An 18,287-nucleotide genomic window follows, 5' to 3' on the forward strand; every position below is an offset into this window, starting at 1 on the left:
GTTGCTGTGTTTGCACTGCATTTGGTTTGCAACCCAGGGTTCTATTCCCCCTTCAACGGACTACTGACCCAGCACAGCGGAAAATGGACTTTAGTAGGATTTGCAGAAGGTTGCACCCACACTGGAGGTGATATGAAATATGGGCGATGGCAAGGAGCTAAACAAGTTATTTGTCTTCTTTGTTCCACAGTGCAGTTAAATTGGATGCTTCAGGGAATGAATGATTCATGAAAACCAAATAACTGTAAATATGACCCGCATACCACTGACAGCGGTGTAACAAAACTTGAGTTCCCCCGCAAAGTACATGGAGAGCCCCCCTCTGGAATCACACAGGGGCTCTCAGGACAGGGTACTGTGCTATGGAGTCCCCTGGAGCTTGCCCCCCAACCATGGAGGCTGCGGGGCCTTTGTTACACCCAGTCTGTGCTCCTGTGACGCTGAAGGGAAGGGGTTAAATAAAAAACAAAAACACTTACCTGTGCCGCCCACTTCACGACTGCGCTGCTCCTCTTCTCTGCCTGCAGGCACAGGCCCTGCGCCAATCCTGATGCTGCTCAGAGAAGCGTCCGGATTGGCTGGGAGCCCGTGTAGGCTCTCTCCAACCCAGCAACTGTGTTGCTGGGCTGGAGAGAGCCCTGTGTGCATGTGTGTCTGGCAGGCCCTAGACAGCCGGCCAAACATAAATTGCGTGTCACCCCCGTGGCCCCACCCCAACACATTTTATTGTTGTTTTTGTGGAAAAGGTTTGCAGCTGCTAGTGCTGGCGGGAGGGCGACGATCCTCCGCCGTTATGGAGGAGCCACCTCTGGTTACACTACTGACCACTGGCAGCCCCAATCCAAGAATGTAAGAAATACAGATACAATATTCCCGCTCCCAAATTTATCCATGTCAGTAATTTTGGGATGTGGGAAAGTTGTGATATTTCAACTTTCACCCCGGGGGGTAGCCTTGGAAATGGGGAACTACTTTAGGAATCAATTATCTGACCTGATTCCCTTTATAGTTTCTAGTTTTTCCAGACATTTTCCACCCAGAACCTTCACCAGCTTTTAGCTTGCAAAGGGCCAGGCTAAAACATGCAATATTTCCGTATTAGTTTAATTCCCTGTTTGGCGTCAGCAAACTGTTTGACATAAGGGAAGATTATTATTAACTAAATGCAATAACAATTATAATGCTTTATTTCTGTGACACATACCGGAAGATGGATCACCTCTAGGTGTGTTTTTTTCGGCGGGTGGGGGGGTGTAAAACGTATGTATGTTTTAGCTTCGACCTATATCGGAATGGCCAGTAATGAACGGGTCCGGGGATGGAGAAGCATGAATAATGTGATACCCTTTTCTAAAGATTATAATCTATAATCATAGGAAAATAAATTAAGTGCAACAAAAGAAAATGTAAGTTAAGGAGTGGACTAAGCATGTTTTCCTTCACCAATGTAGATCCCACTAACCTTCAAACAGCATTAATAAAGCAACTGATATATATTTAAATGAGCAGATGCGATACACAAGTCAAACTAATCTCTTAATCATCACTAAATTCATCATCCTACAGCATCTTTGGTTCATTAAGAAGAGCATACGCCTGCACAGAACAGTCACTTCTTGGAGGAAACTTACGCCTTCCTTTCTTCGTCCATCCTGTTGATCTGCCCACCTACGAATACCCGGATTTTGCACTTTCCCCACCTCTTCTTGCGACTGAGGAGATATGGGATCAGGAGGGTCATACCTGGCAGAGGACAAAAAGGTGTTATTTTATATGCTGAAGGGCTGAGACCCTGTAAGTATGGCATCAGTTGTCACACAGCACATATTTCCATTCCTTGAATGGGGAGAGACAAGTATGAGTCTGGTGGTCGGGCTTACATTCAAGTGAATGCATACACTGCTAGACAGGATCAGGATGGCAACATGAGATATTAAATCATAATACATTAAATTGTTCTACTTTTTTGAAAAGATACCGAAGTAATCACTGCTATGCACTGGTATCACGGAAGCAGTTTTAAGCAGCACTGGGTCAATTTACTTTCTCCAGGAATCAGGCACAGCCCGTCCTGTAGGGCAGAGGGGCCACGCTCCTCCACCTTTTGCCCCTCATGAAGAGTGTCTGTCAGGATGAACAAAGGTCAGCCTGACAGACACTCTTCATTTTCAGCTCAGACAGCCAGGAGTGAGAGATGCGTGATTTGCGCAGACTCATGGCTGCCTGAGCTGAACTTTGCTGGGCTGAGGAGGTCACAGCTCCTATGCGCGTGACCTCCTTGGCTCAGCAAAGGTGCCTCGAGGCCATCCCCTGGGTGACGAGGAAAGCATCACCCATTGACTTCGACCTGGGCGCTTCAGGTTTAAGTCCTGAAGCGCCCAGGGTGAGAGTCAATCAGTGGCACTTCGTCATGGGGTGGGGTCAGTAGTCTCACTGACCCCATCCCACTCTGTAACGAGGCTGGGACTGCTGCCTTCCCTCATTGGTTGACTTAAGATCAGCCAATGAGGGAAGGCAGCAGTCCCAACCCTCCTGGGACCTCAAGGCTGAATCTAAGTGTGTGTGTGTGTGATGTTCTAAAGTGAATGTTTGGTGCGTGCATGTTTGAATGTTATGAGTGTTGTTAATGGATGTGCATGCGTGTGTATGTGAAAGAATGAGTGTGTGTGACCTTTTTAAATGAATGTTTGGTGCGTGCATGCATGTTTGAATGTTATGAGTGTTAATGAATGTGCGTGCGTGTGTGAAAGAATGAGTGTGTGTGTGATATTTTAAAATGAATGTTTGGTGCGTACGTGCATGTTTGAATGCTATAAGTGTTGTTAATGGATGTGCGTGCGGGCGTGTGTGAAAGAATGAGTGTGTGTGTGTGTGTAATGTTTTAAAATGAATGGTGCATGCATGCATGTTTGAATGTTATGAGTTTTGTTAATGGATGTGCGTGCGTGTCTGTGTGTGAAAGAATGAGTGTGTGCTTCCCGCCCGCCCCCCTCCCTCTTAAAGCTGCCGGCTGCCACTGCCAGGAATGAAGCTCTCACAGTAACAAAACAGTGCTGCAGTTCAGGGGACCCCTCTGCTGAGTCCCCAGCCTCCATGTTGCTTCGCAATCAGCTGTGAAAGACGGTCATATAAATTGAAATAGTTGCCACGGATATTCCCATGGTGCAAGAGGCAGACACTGATTGAAATGTCATGACTAGAAACTTGGACACACAAGAGAATTGCAAGTCTTCAATAAACCATTCACTTAGTAAACATGCATTGGCAAAGCGAATGGCCAGGTTGCAAAGTCAGGCGTGAGTTTTTTCTAGGGATGATTTGGGATGTTATTATCTGCTAGAGCTGGAAGGAAGCAGGCTGTAGCTGCACTTCACTGTTGGTAAGACGGGTGTGCATCTCGCCTCAATGTCTTATTACTAATACCTGGCAGGGCAGCAGGGCAACTTCATCATTTGGTCAAATAAGCTGAGCTGCCCATTAATGTCCTCAGAGTGTGGTCTTCATTGTGCCACAATGAATTTTGGCAGCTAGTGTATCTAAATGTGCTACAGAATGTGCCCATTGCCCACAGATCATGTCTGCTCTAATAGTGAACCCTCAGCGCTTGCATCCCAAGAGTACATGCAGGTTCAATGTTGGTACCAAACCATTGGTGGACACGAGGCAGAAATCCCACCCTCTCCAGCACAGTCATCAGCATGTTTGGTCCCCTTCTTGCTGGACAAAATATTCAGCTCTGGGATAGATTATTTGATCTAAAACATTAGGTTACATGGTAATCATCCTACAAATCACACCAGTGAATAAAACGCACGTGACCATGGGTAAAACACATAGGGGGTCATTCCGGGGACCGCGGATGCACCGCCAACAGGCTGGCGGTGCATCCAGGCCAATTCTGACCGCGGTGGTAAAGCCGCAGTCAGAAAAGGGAAACCGGCGGTTTCCCGCCGGTTTACCCCTGGCCTGAGGAATCCTCCATGGCGGCGCTGCAGGCAGCGCCGCCATGGGGATTCCGACCCCCTTACCGCCAGCCTGGTTCTGGCGGTTTTGACAGCCAGAACCTGGCTGGCGGTAACGGGTGTCGTGGGGTCCCCTAACAGGGCTCCACCAAGATTTTGCAGACACTGAAAATCGCGACGGGTGCAACTGCACCCCTCGCACCCTTTCCACTCCGCCGGCTCCATTCGGAGCCGGCATCCTCGTGGAAGGGGGTTTCCCGCTGGGCAGGCGGGCGGCCTTCTGGCGGTCGCCGGCCCGCCCAGCGGGAAACTCAGAATTACTGCGGCGGTCTTTTGACCGCGCAGCGGTATTCTGACGGCGGGACTTTGGCGGGCGGCCTCCGCCGCCCGTCAAAGTCAGAATGACCCCCATAGTTCACCACAGGATAAATATGACAAGGTGAAGACTATAGTAAAATGATACAACCAGCATAAAACCTTCAAATGATATACAATTTGAGCCTTGCCTTGTTTTGCCATCTGATAAATTCAAGATTATTTTCACATCTAAAGTGTTCCACACAAAAGGGTTCACAAAAGGGTACACATTATAATTAAAATCCTTATGGTCAGCAGCACGTTTACAAAAACTAAAATAATGTTTTCTGGACGCTGAATGTTATACTCATTCTAATGTTACAGATTTTTTTTTATGAATGCCAAACAAGGCTTTGTGGCTCAAGGTTATCCAATAGACATCTCCACAAAGTAAAACAATGTCAGCCAAGTGACTGATGAAGCCAAAATTAAACCTGCCTAATTAAGTCATAGTATGGCATAAACAATTAACTTTTCAATCAACAGCTTACACAACAACCACACATCCACAATGCCTCTAAATAAGACATAGCTACAGAACCACAAAATGAATGCACTTACAATAATTGGCAGTGCACTGCTGCCTAAGTGCCTAAGATTATGAACATAAGTTTGAGTCCCTTTAGAGGGCCTGGAAGATCTCCAGTAAATCAGTCATGTGTGGACTCTGCTGCAGTGTTTCCTGAATGCAGAGCTGTGTGCTGCACATTTCCTCACAGCTAGGTGTAACCCTGATGCACAGCTGAAGCTCTGCTGGCTTATCCTGCTGCAGCCCTTGCCTGCACAGAAGCTTCAGCAAGCCCGAAGAGTAGAGAGAAGCAGACACATAGCGCAAAGAAGTCTTTTGAATGCTTTCCAGCACTAGGAGAAGGGTTGGCCAAGATCAGCCTTCAAGTGCATGTGACCTGAGAGATTACTGTACCTGGTAGGCGCACTGTCTCCCTGTGCTCATGTTTGCTTCTTTATGTTTGTTGAGCCCTCACATTGCCCTTTCTCACTACCATCTAGTCTCCATCAGGCATGGCATTGAGCATAAGCCCATCACCACCCTCAGTGGCTACCTGCTGGAAGTAGTGACTTTTTCCAGTTCCCTAACCAAAGCCTCTCGCTGGACGGATGAGACTATTGGTTGATATCTGAGATCGCAAGGGAGTGGAAACTTGTATCTGCCTGACCATTGACCTAAACTAAGCTTGACACTCTCACCTTGTTCCTAGTGCAAGTTGATGATGGAGATCATTCTGTGATCAGCAAGTTATTTTGATAGATATGGTGGTCATAACCTCTAACAGGGAGAGGGGTGGATCTGTCTTACTGTTAGGACAGATGAGGCTACTACCAGGTGCTCACACCACCTATTATATCAAGCCTGACGATGACAAGCGGTAGGTATGTTCTGTCACCAGCAAAGGCATCCCCAACCTTCTTCCACCATCAGACTAGAATACCAATCTGGTACTGCAAGACTGGTGGAAGAAGGGCCTACATTGCCCCAGTGATGAAAAGCACATTGGGTAGGTGCACTAATTGTACCCAACAGGTATCCTCAATACATGCCAGAGTGTGAGGTGCCCCTAAGGCCCCATTTCTTTCCTGAACAGTGGCTCCCACACCAAGCATGCTTTCCCTGTCTTAGAGTGAGATTTCTCCCCATTGAGCCTGTGTAGTGTAGCACCAAAATGGACTGGCTGGTGGAAGAACATGCTACTCCATAGTATCTTTAGGCCTGTGCCAGAGAGGCACTCAAGAATGGCCGACTGCCTGCTTGGTTCTTGCAAGAGTATGCACAGGCGTTAGGGTTACCATTTTCCTACACAGCGTGTGTACAATAGAAAAAGTGGACCCCCCACTGCAGTCACCAGGATGCTGAGGGCCCTTGCAGTGGTTGATGGAGCCCCAGCCCCTCAGGTGGCCCCCATTCAGTCCAAGGCCAATGAATATCTGTAAGATGTGAGAGACTTAATTTTGCATGGGCCCCAGTGCTTAATTTGTTAATAAAAATGTGCCGGTGCCCAAAGCCCTCTTCTTAAACACGCAGCTGCTGCAATTAAATGTGCGAGTACGGAATACTGCGGCAGCGTAATCCCAAAGCCATCGCGGACCTTTTCAATCCATTTAAAGCCACTCCCTGCCCCTTCTGCTCACACCTGCAGCTTTCTGCTTTCTCTCATTGTGACCTTTTTTGTTTTTCTCTTCCTCCGTCTTTCCCAAGCGTGCCTTTTGCTCGCAGCAAATGCTTGAGGCAGAACACTAAGCGCCGGCCCTCAAAAATAAGTGCCGGTGCTCAGCACTGGAAACAGCAAGCACAAATTAAGCACTGATGGGCCCCCATCATTTTGCATTATGCCACTGGGTAGCAAGCATGCTGTTTAACATGCAGAGAACTGCACTGCAAGGGTATATTAATCAACAAGTGAAAGTGAATGTCAGGTTTGCAAATGTACTTTACTCGTAGGAAAGATATCTGCATGACATAGGTGCCTTGCATACCTGGAGAGGCAAACTTTTTTTACAATGTTGCTAGACGTGGTGGTTAGAGGTGGCAATGTGAAAAATGCCATCACAGTGGTGCAGTACACACTAGGGGATATGTGGGCATTGGCATGGTACCTGGTACTATACTTGCCAGAGCATCTTCACATTATACTTACAGTCTATCTCTACTATTGACATTGCTATATAGTGCTCTTGGTTATTTATGCTTTGACAGTGTGTGAAGTGGCATACCTATGTGTCCTTTTAATACCTGGACAAGGTTAGTCCTTGCATACTGGTTGTAAGTGTGCCCAAATAGATAGCACTGGTGTTTGTTGTGGTCCTAGCCTATAAAATCAAAGACATAGGGGGTCATTCTGACCCCGGCGGGCGGCGGGAGCCGCCCGCCTGGAGGGAACCGCCAGAATACCGCTGCGCGGTCAAAAGACCGCCGCGGGTATTCTGGGTTTCCCACTGGGCTGGCGGGCAACCGCCAAAAGGCCGCCCGCCAGCCCAGTGGGAAACACCCCTCCATGAGGATGCCGGCTCCGAATGGAGCCGGTGGAGTGGAGGATGTGCGACGGGTGCAGTAGCACCCGTTGCGAATTTCAGTGTCTGCTGAGCAGACACTGAAATTCAAAGTGGGGCCCTCTTACGGGGGCCCCTGCAGTGCCCATGCCATTGGCATGGGCACTGCAGGGGCCCCCAGGGGCCCCACGACACCCCTCACCGCCATCCTGTTCCTGGCGGGCGGAACCGCCAGGAACAGGATGGCGGTGAGGGGGTCGGAATCCCCATGGCGGATTCCCATGGGCAGCGGAAAGTCGGCGGTACACCGCCGACTTTCCGCTTCTGGCCGCGGCTGTACCGCCGCGGTCAGAATGCCCGGCGGAGCACCGCCAGCCTGTTGGCGGTGCTACCGCCGACCCCGGCGGTCAAGCAGAATGACCCCCGTAATGTTATAATAATAAGTAATCTGCAACACGGTTTCCTCCTTCAGCAACTGGGCACCCCCTTGGTACGGGAAAGAGTCTCTTGAACATTGATCAGCCCTGTCTAACTGACCATCGGTAATGATAAAAGGACATGCTGATATTTGGGGCAATGTTTTGGCATATTTAAGCAGCACCCAGAAAGGCTGCTATATTAAACATAATATTATAGGTAGCACCCCAGGGGGGTCGACCACCGCCCTGATACTACTGGTCCTAACCCTGGAAAGTTACAGCAATAATCATACGTTTATTGGATGTACCAAGATATATGATGGATGCAGTCTAGAAAATGAAATTATTTTGAATTGTATTCTATTTTCTCACATAAAGTTTCTGGTTGGCTGTTACCTGGCACAGGAACAGAGTTGCACATTTTGCCTTTGACAGTTTTTAAAGCTGTTCTTCAGTTATTTCAGCTGGTGTAAGATACAAGATAAGGTGGGCATTATGTTACAATTTGCGCTCACTTTAGCAGGTATGTCCTGCTTTTCCCGTGGCATAATTATTTGCCTACTGTGTGTTCTGTTTTCTTCAGAAACTTCCATCATTGCAAAATCTAGAGAAAGATTGCTCCTGGGAACTGTGACAGCCCTGAAGTGCAACGTAAAAGCCATGTTTGAAAGAGGTGGACTCATTTCCCGCCTTTGCTCTCTTTTTGCAGTCTGGAGCTTGTATATTCTTTTGCTATGTCTATTTTTGTTTGATGTGTTCATCATAAATAAACACGTGGCTTGGATTTTTCGCTGTAAGTGGCAGGTAGCATTGCATCTTATTTGATTGACAAAATGAGTAAAAAAATAGAGCAGCATATTAGCATTTGGAAACATACACCTTTCAGAGCAGATCCCAATATGTTTCAGCAGCAGGGGAAGGACCTGGTTCTTAAACCTAAAGTACTTTTCAAGAACGACCTTTAGCGTTGGTGATATACAAGGTGTAACTGTCCACAACATCCAGCATTCTTTCATCCAATGACATGGCCACAAATAGCACTGATAATCCTAGAAAGAGTGAGAGTTGTGAATATGAGATTTAGATTGTTTCTGAGAGCCCACACCAATGCAGAGTAACCAGTAGAAATCCTACATGTGGTAAAATGCATCCTTACCTCCATCATCAAAGAGCCAGTAGATGTCAATGGTCTTTTTGCCTTGATCAGTCTGGAAGATGGTGTTTGCTTGTTCTTCAGCAGCCAGGGCTTCGGGGTCTACTGTGAGGAGACACATTTAAGAGAATCAGTCTTAGATACTTTGAACCTCTCCAAGTACTGTAAGGGCTGCTCACCTTTAATTACACTCCTCTTCTGTTAGATCAGCATTTCCAAAATTGTATTTTGGTGGTCGTGAATGTCGTGGTCTATATATAAGTAATATCTGAAATGATTAGCCCTGTTTGTGCAGCAGTGAAAAGGTGCTGAATGGTGTCCCTAAGTCCAGTTTTAATACAGACCCTTGCAAGTATTCCCAAGTGGGTGAACTTTCAGTAATTGTTGCTGCTGTTTTTTGTTTTCACTTCACAAGGCTATTTCAACAGAGAATGTGCTAACTATATATGATCATACACAATCATATCACTTGTCTATGACTTTCACACATAAGTTGAGAAGTATAGATGTGGTCTAACGGTCAGAGCAGCTGACCTTGGATTTGGGAAACCAGCTTCAATTCCTGGTGTTTACTCAAAAATCATTTGATTCTGTGTAAATCATTTAATCTCTTGTGCTTGAAATAAAATGAAGCTGACCTTGTGTAATGTAATCTGGTGCTCATGTGAAGGGCTCCAATGCCCATGGACATTGTGCAATCTAAAAGTGATATATAAATATAGCTGCTTGCTGTGGCTTGGCTGCAGCTGCAGCCAAGCCACAGATTTTTGACACCGGGGCATGTCAAACAGGTCCCGCTGTCAAAAAACAAAGCTTTCATCTCTGTCCCCTGCATGCAGATACACGTGCAGGGCACAGAGATAAAGGTTTGCTTCAGCAAGCAGGGAGCTGCTTCTTAAAGCAGGTCTTTGGTTGCTGAAGCAATGTGACTGCTTGGGTGGTCTTGAGGCTCCCCCTGCAGTCCCCAATAGCCTCTAAGGGCAGATAATGGAAAAATAAATTAAGAAGCGTGTCCTGGTCCCGGGTAGCCCATAAGGGCATTTTATTAAATAAATAAATAAATAGAGGCAGGAACCACTGGGGAGGCCTTGAGGATTCCCCGGTGGTCCCAGGTAGTCCATAAAGGGCTAAATGAATGGCAAAAAAAATGAAATGAATAGTGTGACCTTCACACTGAGCGTTTAGGGTTTGAGTCCAGCCGGACTCATTTCCAGCTATTTTTTTATTTGTTTACTACAAATCTTTAAGGCTTATACTGAAAAGTAATCTTACTCTTTTTAAATGACAAATACATTTTTCTTTTTAATTTGTCCAGAAATATCTCATTCTAAGTATGTCATATATGGAAGCCTGAAAAGCTCTCTATCTCTCTCCCTCATTCTCTCTCTCTCTCTATCTCTTTCAATCTTTCTCCCACTCACACACCCACTCAGACACTCATGCACCCAGACAGAGCCTCAGTCAGACCTTCACTCACCCACTCACAGACCCACTCAGACAGTTGTGCACCCACTCACAGACCCACTCAGACTGTCACACACCCATTCACAGACCCGTACAAACACTGACGCACCCACTAAAACACTGATGTACGCACTCCCACACCCAGACAGACAATCTGACAGCTACCCTCACCCCCAGATACAACCTCTCACACCGATTCTCAAACCCATAGAGGGCGTTGCCAACTCCCACCGCGCACAGCCAAAGGGCTGTGCATGGCATGTGGTTGGGTGGATGGGGGGGAGGTTGGCCGCAGGGTCTGGCTGCAGGCTAAGGTCTTGCGGGCAACATGCCCTGCGCACGGGTGAAGGCCATGGACTGTGCAAGGTTGGGTGCTTATAGGGGGCTTATGTGGCCAATCGCTGCAGCGCACGGCCGAGGCCATGAGCGGTAGTGGCTGGATTAACGTACAGTAATGAAAATTACTATGGGGGTCATTCTGACCACGGCGGTAAAAGGCGCTTACCGCCGGCCAGAAGGCCGCCATAACACCGCCGCGGCAAACCGCCACGGTCATTCTGACCCGCAACTGGCAAACCGCCAAAAACCCGACATCCACAAAAATCCGCCACACCAAAGGTCAGCGAAAAAATGGCACTGACCAAACCTCCACCGTCACGCCAACAGAAATACGCCCATACCATTCCGACCCACAAATCCACGCGGCGGTCTTTCAAACGCGGTATTCCATTGGCGGTACACACCGCTGCGGTCAAAATACACACACACAGAGAAAACTCAGCAATATTGGTCAGTTCGAAATACACACACCTGATACACATACTAACACCACTCCCACACACCCAACACAATATAAAACACACACCCACATCACCCACAAGCCCCTACGACCCGAAATCATTGACGAAGGCTAGAGAGAGAGCACAGAATAGAGAATCCCACAACACAGAGGCACACAACACCATCACCCACACAGAATCCACGCACCAAACACCACACACCACCACACGCACCACACTCATCACCACAAACGCCACCCCACACCTCAACCACACCACCCCATGGCACCCCAAAGACACCCCAGGTTCAGTGACGCCGAACTCAGGGTCATGGTGGAGGAAATAGTCCGTGTAGAGCCCCAGCTCTTCGGGGCACAGGTGCAGCACACCACAATTGCCAGGAAGATGGAGCTTTGGCAAAGGATAGTGGACAGGGTTAACGCGGTGGGACAGCATCCACGCAATCGGGAGGACATCAGGAAGAGATGGAACGACCTACGGGTGAAGGTGCGTTCCATGGTATCAAGGCACAACATTGCGGTGCAGAAGACTGGCGGCGGACCCCCACCTACTCCCCCAGAATTTACCACGTGGGAGGAGGAAGTCTTGCACATCCTGCATCCTGAGGGCCTCGCAGGAGTAGGCGGAGGAATGGACTCTGGTAAGGCAAATCTTCACTACTGCTTCCCACCCCCACCCCACCTGCATGCCAAATCATACCCCCACCCTCACCCCCTCCCCCATCACACCAACCCCTAGCAAAAGGCTCACCATCACAACCCACCCATCCCAACACCAAGCCCTGCATGCGACCCCAAAGCATGGACACCCATCACCAAAGCATGCTCACTGCACACACACATCACCCCCACAAGCCACCCTCACAAAAGCCGCCACAAGGAAATGCCTGCACATGGGTACACGGACACCCACCCATCACACGAAATGCCACACACAGAAGCAATAACCATACCTTTATACCCCTGCAGGACCCGAACGCCACCACACCGCCACGGAGGGTCCAGAGATGTCCATCCCACCCCCAGAAGAGGCCCCCAGCGATGACAGCAGCTCTGTCTCCCTAGAGCCAGACGACCAGCCCGGCCCATCGGGGACCTCTGGACAGTCGGTTCCCCACAGACAGCCACAGGCTACACCAGACCCAACCCCCTCTGGGAACACCAGCACAGCTCCCACCCAGCGGGCCCATGCCTATGTCTCCAGGACACGTAAATCAGCGGTGTGTCCACCACTACAGGGCACCCAGGTTGACCCACCACCCCAACAACAACAGGGACCTGGGGGCAGTGGTAGTAGGCACACCGTCCAGGGGTCAGAGGCCCAGGAACACAGGGGAACTGGGAGGGCTGCTCTGCGACAGGGGGGGGGACAGGCCACGGGAACCGACTCTCCAAGAGGCCCTCTCCTCCATCATGGGAGCATACCACCGCTCCCAGGAGACGATGGCGACGGTACTGGCCCGGTTCCAGGAGATCCAGGAACTGCAGGAGGAACGGTACATGGGGTTCAGGGAGGAACTGAGGAACATCGGTTCCGCAATGGGGACCATCGTCCTGGCCCTTACCCAGATCGTCACCACATTGCGGGACCATGTGGCACCCCAAAGGGCCCCTGTCACTAGCCCAGGCCAGGAACAGCCTACCACCTCCGCCGGCGCTAGTGGACAGGAGGCCCCCACACAACGACAGGCCACCAGAACCCCACCTCCTGCAGAAGAAGAACCACCCCGCAAGCGGAACCTGAGATCTCACAAGAAGACAGAGTAGGATTGCAAGACCCCCGCCAGCCTAAAATACCCCCTGATGTCATCCCACTGTCCCACATTGTCACCCTGTCCAACCTTGAACTGCCCTTGCTCCATCCTTCCACAGGCATATGGACAATGCACCTGTGCGACTGAGAACTGGACTCTGCCATGGACATTACTCCACCCCCACCCATCCCCGCTTCCCAATCATTTACCTATATGTAGCACTTAAAATAAATCACTTATTCCACTTAAAAAAACAGGAGTCTGCTTGTATTCTTAACAAATGTATTACACATAACGGTGCAATAATGTCCAGTTACTTTGTGATGACAACATACCAATTTCAATAAGCTTTAGTCCATGGGCAAACAAAGCTGAAGTCAGGCAGTGGGTCATACAGCTCTGAAAAGGGAAGGGAAAGTCACAAATCAGTTAACAGGAACTGGGGGGAAACACAGACAGCGGAGACGCATGAGGCCTCAAGTAAAGGTAAATTGGGGTGGCTGTTTCTTACCTGTGTGCTACTGAAAGTATTGTTGTATGACTGTATCCCTGTTGTCCGTGTCGTCCCCGTCGTCTTCCTCCTCTTCACTCTCCACAGGCTCCACAGCTGCAACACCACCACCATCTGGACCATCCTCCTGCAGAAAAGGCCCCTGGCGTCGCAATGCAAGATTGTGACGCATGCAGCAGGCCACGATGATCTGGCACACCTTCTTTGGTGAGTACATGAGGGATCCCCCTGTCATATGCAGGCACCTAAACCTGGCCTTCAGGACCCCGAAGGTCCTTTCTATGATCCTCCTAGATCGCCCATGGGCCTCATTGTACCGTTCCTCTGCCCTGGTCCGGGGATTCCTCACTGGGGTCAGTAGCCACGACAGGTTGGGGTAACCAGAGTCACCAATTAGCCACACACGGTGTCTCTGTAGCTGTTCCATCACATAAGGGATGCTGCTATTTCGCATGACATACGCGTCATGCACTGACCCAGGGAACTTGGCATTTACATGGGAGATGTACTGGTCAGCCAAACAGACCACCTGGACATTCATCGAATGATAACTTTTTCTGTTTCTGTACACCTGCTCACTTTCTTTGGGGGGAACCAAAGCCACATGGGTCCCATCAATGGCACCAATGATGTTGGGGATATGTCCAAGGGCATAGAAATCACCCTTCACTGTAGCCAATTCGCCCACCTCAGGGAAAATAATGTAGCTCCGCATGTATTTCATCAGGGCAGACAACACTCTGGACAAAACCTTAGAAAACATAGGCTGAGACATTCCAGATGATATGGCCACTGTTGTCTGAAAAGACCCACTTGCCAAAAAATGGAGTACTGACAGAACCTGCACCAGAGGGGGAATCCCCGTGGGTTGGCGGATGGGGGACATCAGGTCTGGCTCCAGCTGGGCACATAGTTCATGTATAGTTGCTCTGTCAAGCCGGTATGTAAGTATGATATGTCGTTCTTCCATTGTCGACAGGTCCACCAGCGGTCGGTACACGGGAGGATTCATCCTTCTCCTCGCAAGTCCCAGCGGACGGTGCCTAGGAAGGACAACATGGAGCACAGAGTCAAGCAACCCACAGGTTAGTTCACACAGCTTGCACAGTACACGAATCGCTATGCATGGAACGGCTTGTATGAGTGGCAATGCAAGGCATAGGCCTGTGTGATGCAGTAAAAATCATGCCATGTGGGCCCTTGAAATGGCGGCTGCCTGACCTGTGAAGTGTGACAGTGGGATGTGAGGTCACTGCGCTGGCGTGGCACACCGTGGCGGTAGCCGGTCGAAGACCGCGGCGCAAAGCAGCATTGGTTAACATTGAACCCTATGGGTCTCAGGAGCCAATGACGATGTGCGCCGGCGGTTGCGGTACGCACCGCCGCGGTACGCACCGCCGCGGGCGTGACCGCCATTTTCTATCTGCTTAATCACTTGAGACCTGATCATCCACAGGAGAGGACCTATACTGCAAGTGCTGCTGTGACCTCGGTCTGGGAGATACAATGGCTGCTGCGACTGGGGAAAGTGCCCCTTCCTTCACTGCAGAAGAATTGGAGAAACTTGTTGATGGGGTCCTCCCCCAGTATGCGCTACTCTACGGTCCTCCAGACCAACAGGTTAGTACACAGGGTGCACGTTGAATGGGCTATGCCTGTGTTGAGTGGGGTGTATGTAAGATGGTGGGGAGGGGAGCGAATGAGGAGTGCAACGCACGAAAGATGAGAGCATGTGCCACATGGCAAGGTTGGGGAGGGGGGGGCCACTCACATTGACCAGGCAGAAAACTGATGCGATTTCCTTTACCACCCTGTACATGTCACATAGGTCAGCGCCCATCAGAAGATCGACATTTGGCGTGCCATCGCCAAGGAAGTCCGGGCCCTGGGGGTCCACAACAGAGGGGGCACCCACTGCCGAAAGAGGTGGGAGGACATCCGCCGCGGGACCAGAAAGACCGCCGAGTCTCTGCTGGGGATGGCCTCCCAACGTAGGAGGGGAGCCAGCCGCCAATTGACCCCCCTGATGTCCCGGATCCTGGCGGTGGCCTATCCCGATTTGGATGGGCGTGTGAGGACATCACAGCAGACACAAGGGGGTGAGTATCAGCACATTCTGCTATCTTTGCGCGCAGTGAAGGTGTCTGGGTGGGGGAGGAGGGCTGTGGCTATCTCCAGGCTAGGGCGCATTCTGTAGGCTAGGCCCCTCCGTTAGACACGGCCCTGTGCCCCCGCCCCCCACCTCTGTAGGGTGCCAAGTACAGCTATCCATGGTCCGGCCTCACCCATGTGTGCATTTGTCATCCATAGACCCGTAGGCCTAGTCACAATAACTGAGTAGTGTACCCCCATTGCGCGGCCTAGTTCAGGGGGCTTCTGTTTCTGTCCTCTCCGACAACGGTGTTGCCAATGCATGCACTCAACCTGTCTTCATTTCTCCCCCCCCCCCATTTTCTTCTTTGTCTTCCTGTTCATGTGTGCATTAGCATCATCATGCGGAGGAGAAGTGGCATCGGCGCACGAGGGAGCTGCATCTCACATGGCCCCGGAGGGCCATACAACAGACTCCGAGTACACCAGTGAGACGGAGGGCGAGTGGAGCTCCACAACGGGGACCCGTGGAGACGTCAGCGACACCGACACGTCCTCGGAAGGGAGCTCCCTAGCGGTGGCGGCAACATCTGTGCCCACCGCCACAACAGGTACAGCCGCCACCCAGCGCACCAGCCCCGCCCTCCCAGCAGCCCCTCAGCCTTCGCTACGTCCCCGCTCGCCCAGGAAGGCGGGCATCTCCTTCGCCCCCAGGCACCTCAGGCCCTGCCCCAGTTACCCCTGCTGCCCTCAGTGAGGAGGTCATTGACCTCCTCAGGACACTCATTGTTGGGCAGTCTACCCTTTTGAATGCCATCCAGGGTGTAGAAAGGGAGGTGCATCGGAGCAATGCATACCTGGAGGGCATTCATTCGGGTCAGGCTGCCCATCAGCGATCGTTCAACGCTCTGGCCTCAGCACTGACGGCAGCCATTGTCCCTGTCTCCAGCCTCCCTCTTCTGACTCCCTCCACCCAGTCCCAGTCTCCTGTTCCTCTGCCTATCCCATCCACACCATCAGACCAGCCTGCACACACCTCTACACCCGAGGGCAGCTCATCCAGACATAAGCACCACAGATCCCACAAGCATTCACCCAAGCAACATCCAGATGAGACATGCCAACAGTCACTACCACCTCTGTGTCACCCACATCCTCATCTCCCTCCTCCCTCCCTGTGACGTCTCCACTCACACCTGCATGCACACCACCATCAGCCAGTACTTCCATCACCAGCACACCCTCCATTACAGTCCGCACACGTGCAGTCACCACCCCCACTGCCATTTACACGTCCCCTGTGTCCTCTCCCAGTGTGTCTGTCACCCACTCTTCCAAAGCACACAAACGCAGGCAGCCACCCACCCAACAGCCATCCACCTCACGCCAGCCTCCGCCACAAGCACTTGCACCCAAAGACAGCACACTTGACTCTCCTACAACCACATCCTCTTCCTCCACTCCCAAACCCACTACACCTACCCGTCCCTGTCCTTCCAAAGTCCTTTTCCTTTCCAACCTTGAGCTCGTTCCAATCACTGACCCACCCCCTCCATCTGGTAAGACTAAAAAAAGCACCTCAGCCACCAACAGCCCTGCATCTACTGTGACCATAGTGCAGGGCTATTGGAGTCCACCAGATCCTAGGGCAGGAACATCGGCCAGCAGCAAGGGGACAGCCATCCCCCCCCCTGGGAAGAGGACAAAAAAGAAAAAGGCCCGGCGCGACAAGCCTGAGACGGCTGCCACCAAGGATAGTAGCCTTGCCCCGTCACCTGCCACATCATCCAAGGGAGGCAAGGGCCACAGAGCTCCAGCGAAGGAGGGCAAGGGCAGCAGGGCAGAGAAGTCAGGCAGCAGGCGAGCTGCCCAGGAGGGCCCCACCAGCCCCATTCCGGGTGTGACGGACGACACCCACGGGCCCAGGACTCCATCACAGGAGGGCGCCGCGACCGCAAGTTTGGATGGTGAATGAGCGGGAAGTCTTGCCCAGGTCTGGCTCCCTAGACACACAGGACAAGAACCGCTGAACGGGCCCCGCCGGGAGGAGCACCGCTGAACAGGGCTCCGCCGGGACAAGAACCGCTGAACGGGCCCCGCCAGGAGGAGCACCGCTGAACAGGGCCCCGCCGGGACAAGAACCGCTGAACGGGCCCCGCCGGGAGGAGCACCGCTGAACAGGGCCCCGCCGGGACAAGAACCGCACCGCTGGGCCCTTCATCTCAAGCACCGCTCCGCTGGGCCCCGTCGTCTCAAGCACCGCTCCGCTGGGCCCTTCATCTCAAGCACCGCACCGCTGGGCCCTTCATCTCAAGCACCGCTCCACTGGGCCCTTCCTGTCAAGCACCGCTCCGCTGGGCCCTTCATCTCAAGCACCGCTCCGCTGGGCCCTTCATCTCAAGCACCGCTCCGCTGGGCCCTTCATCTCAAGCACCGCTCCGCTGGGCCCTTCCTGTCAAGCACCGCTCCGCTGGGCCATTCATCTCAAGCACCGCTCCGCTGGGCCCTTCATCTCAAGCACTGCTCCGCTGGGCCCTTCATCTCAAGCACCGCTTCGCTGGCCCTGCCGTCTCAAGCACCGCTCCGCTGGGCCCCGCCGTCTCAAGCACCGCTTCGCTGGGCCCCGCCGTCTCAAGCACCGCTTCGCTGGGCCCTTCATCTCAAGCACCGCTCCGCTGGGCCCTTCCTGTCAAGCACCGCTCCGCTGGGCCCTTCCTGTCAAGCACCGCTCCGCTGGGCCCTTCATCTCAAGCACCGCTCCGCTGGGCCCTTCA

The 18,287-nt window shown here is 51.6% G+C and overlaps 1 protein-coding gene across 1 annotated transcript in view; it reads right to left on the reverse strand.

The window, feature by feature from the left end:
* SLC12A3 (solute carrier family 12 member 3) overlaps positions 1 to 18,287 on the reverse strand; it is a 251,049-nt gene that overhangs the window by 33,823 nt on the left and 198,939 nt on the right. Inside the window, exons 21-22 of the mRNA XM_069215813.1 lie at positions 8,898 to 8,999; positions 1,632 to 1,743 (exon numbers count right to left, since the gene is read on the reverse strand). Of these exons, the coding sequence (XP_069071914.1) occupies positions 1,632 to 1,743; positions 8,898 to 8,999 (214 nt within the window). The remainder of the gene's footprint in view (positions 1 to 1,631; positions 1,744 to 8,897; positions 9,000 to 18,287) is intronic.

Source organism: Pleurodeles waltl, chromosome 12 (genome assembly GCF_031143425.1).
Source record: "Pleurodeles waltl isolate 20211129_DDA chromosome 12, aPleWal1.hap1.20221129, whole genome shotgun sequence".
NCBI classification, from domain to species: Eukaryota; Metazoa; Chordata; class Amphibia; order Caudata; family Salamandridae; genus Pleurodeles; species Pleurodeles waltl.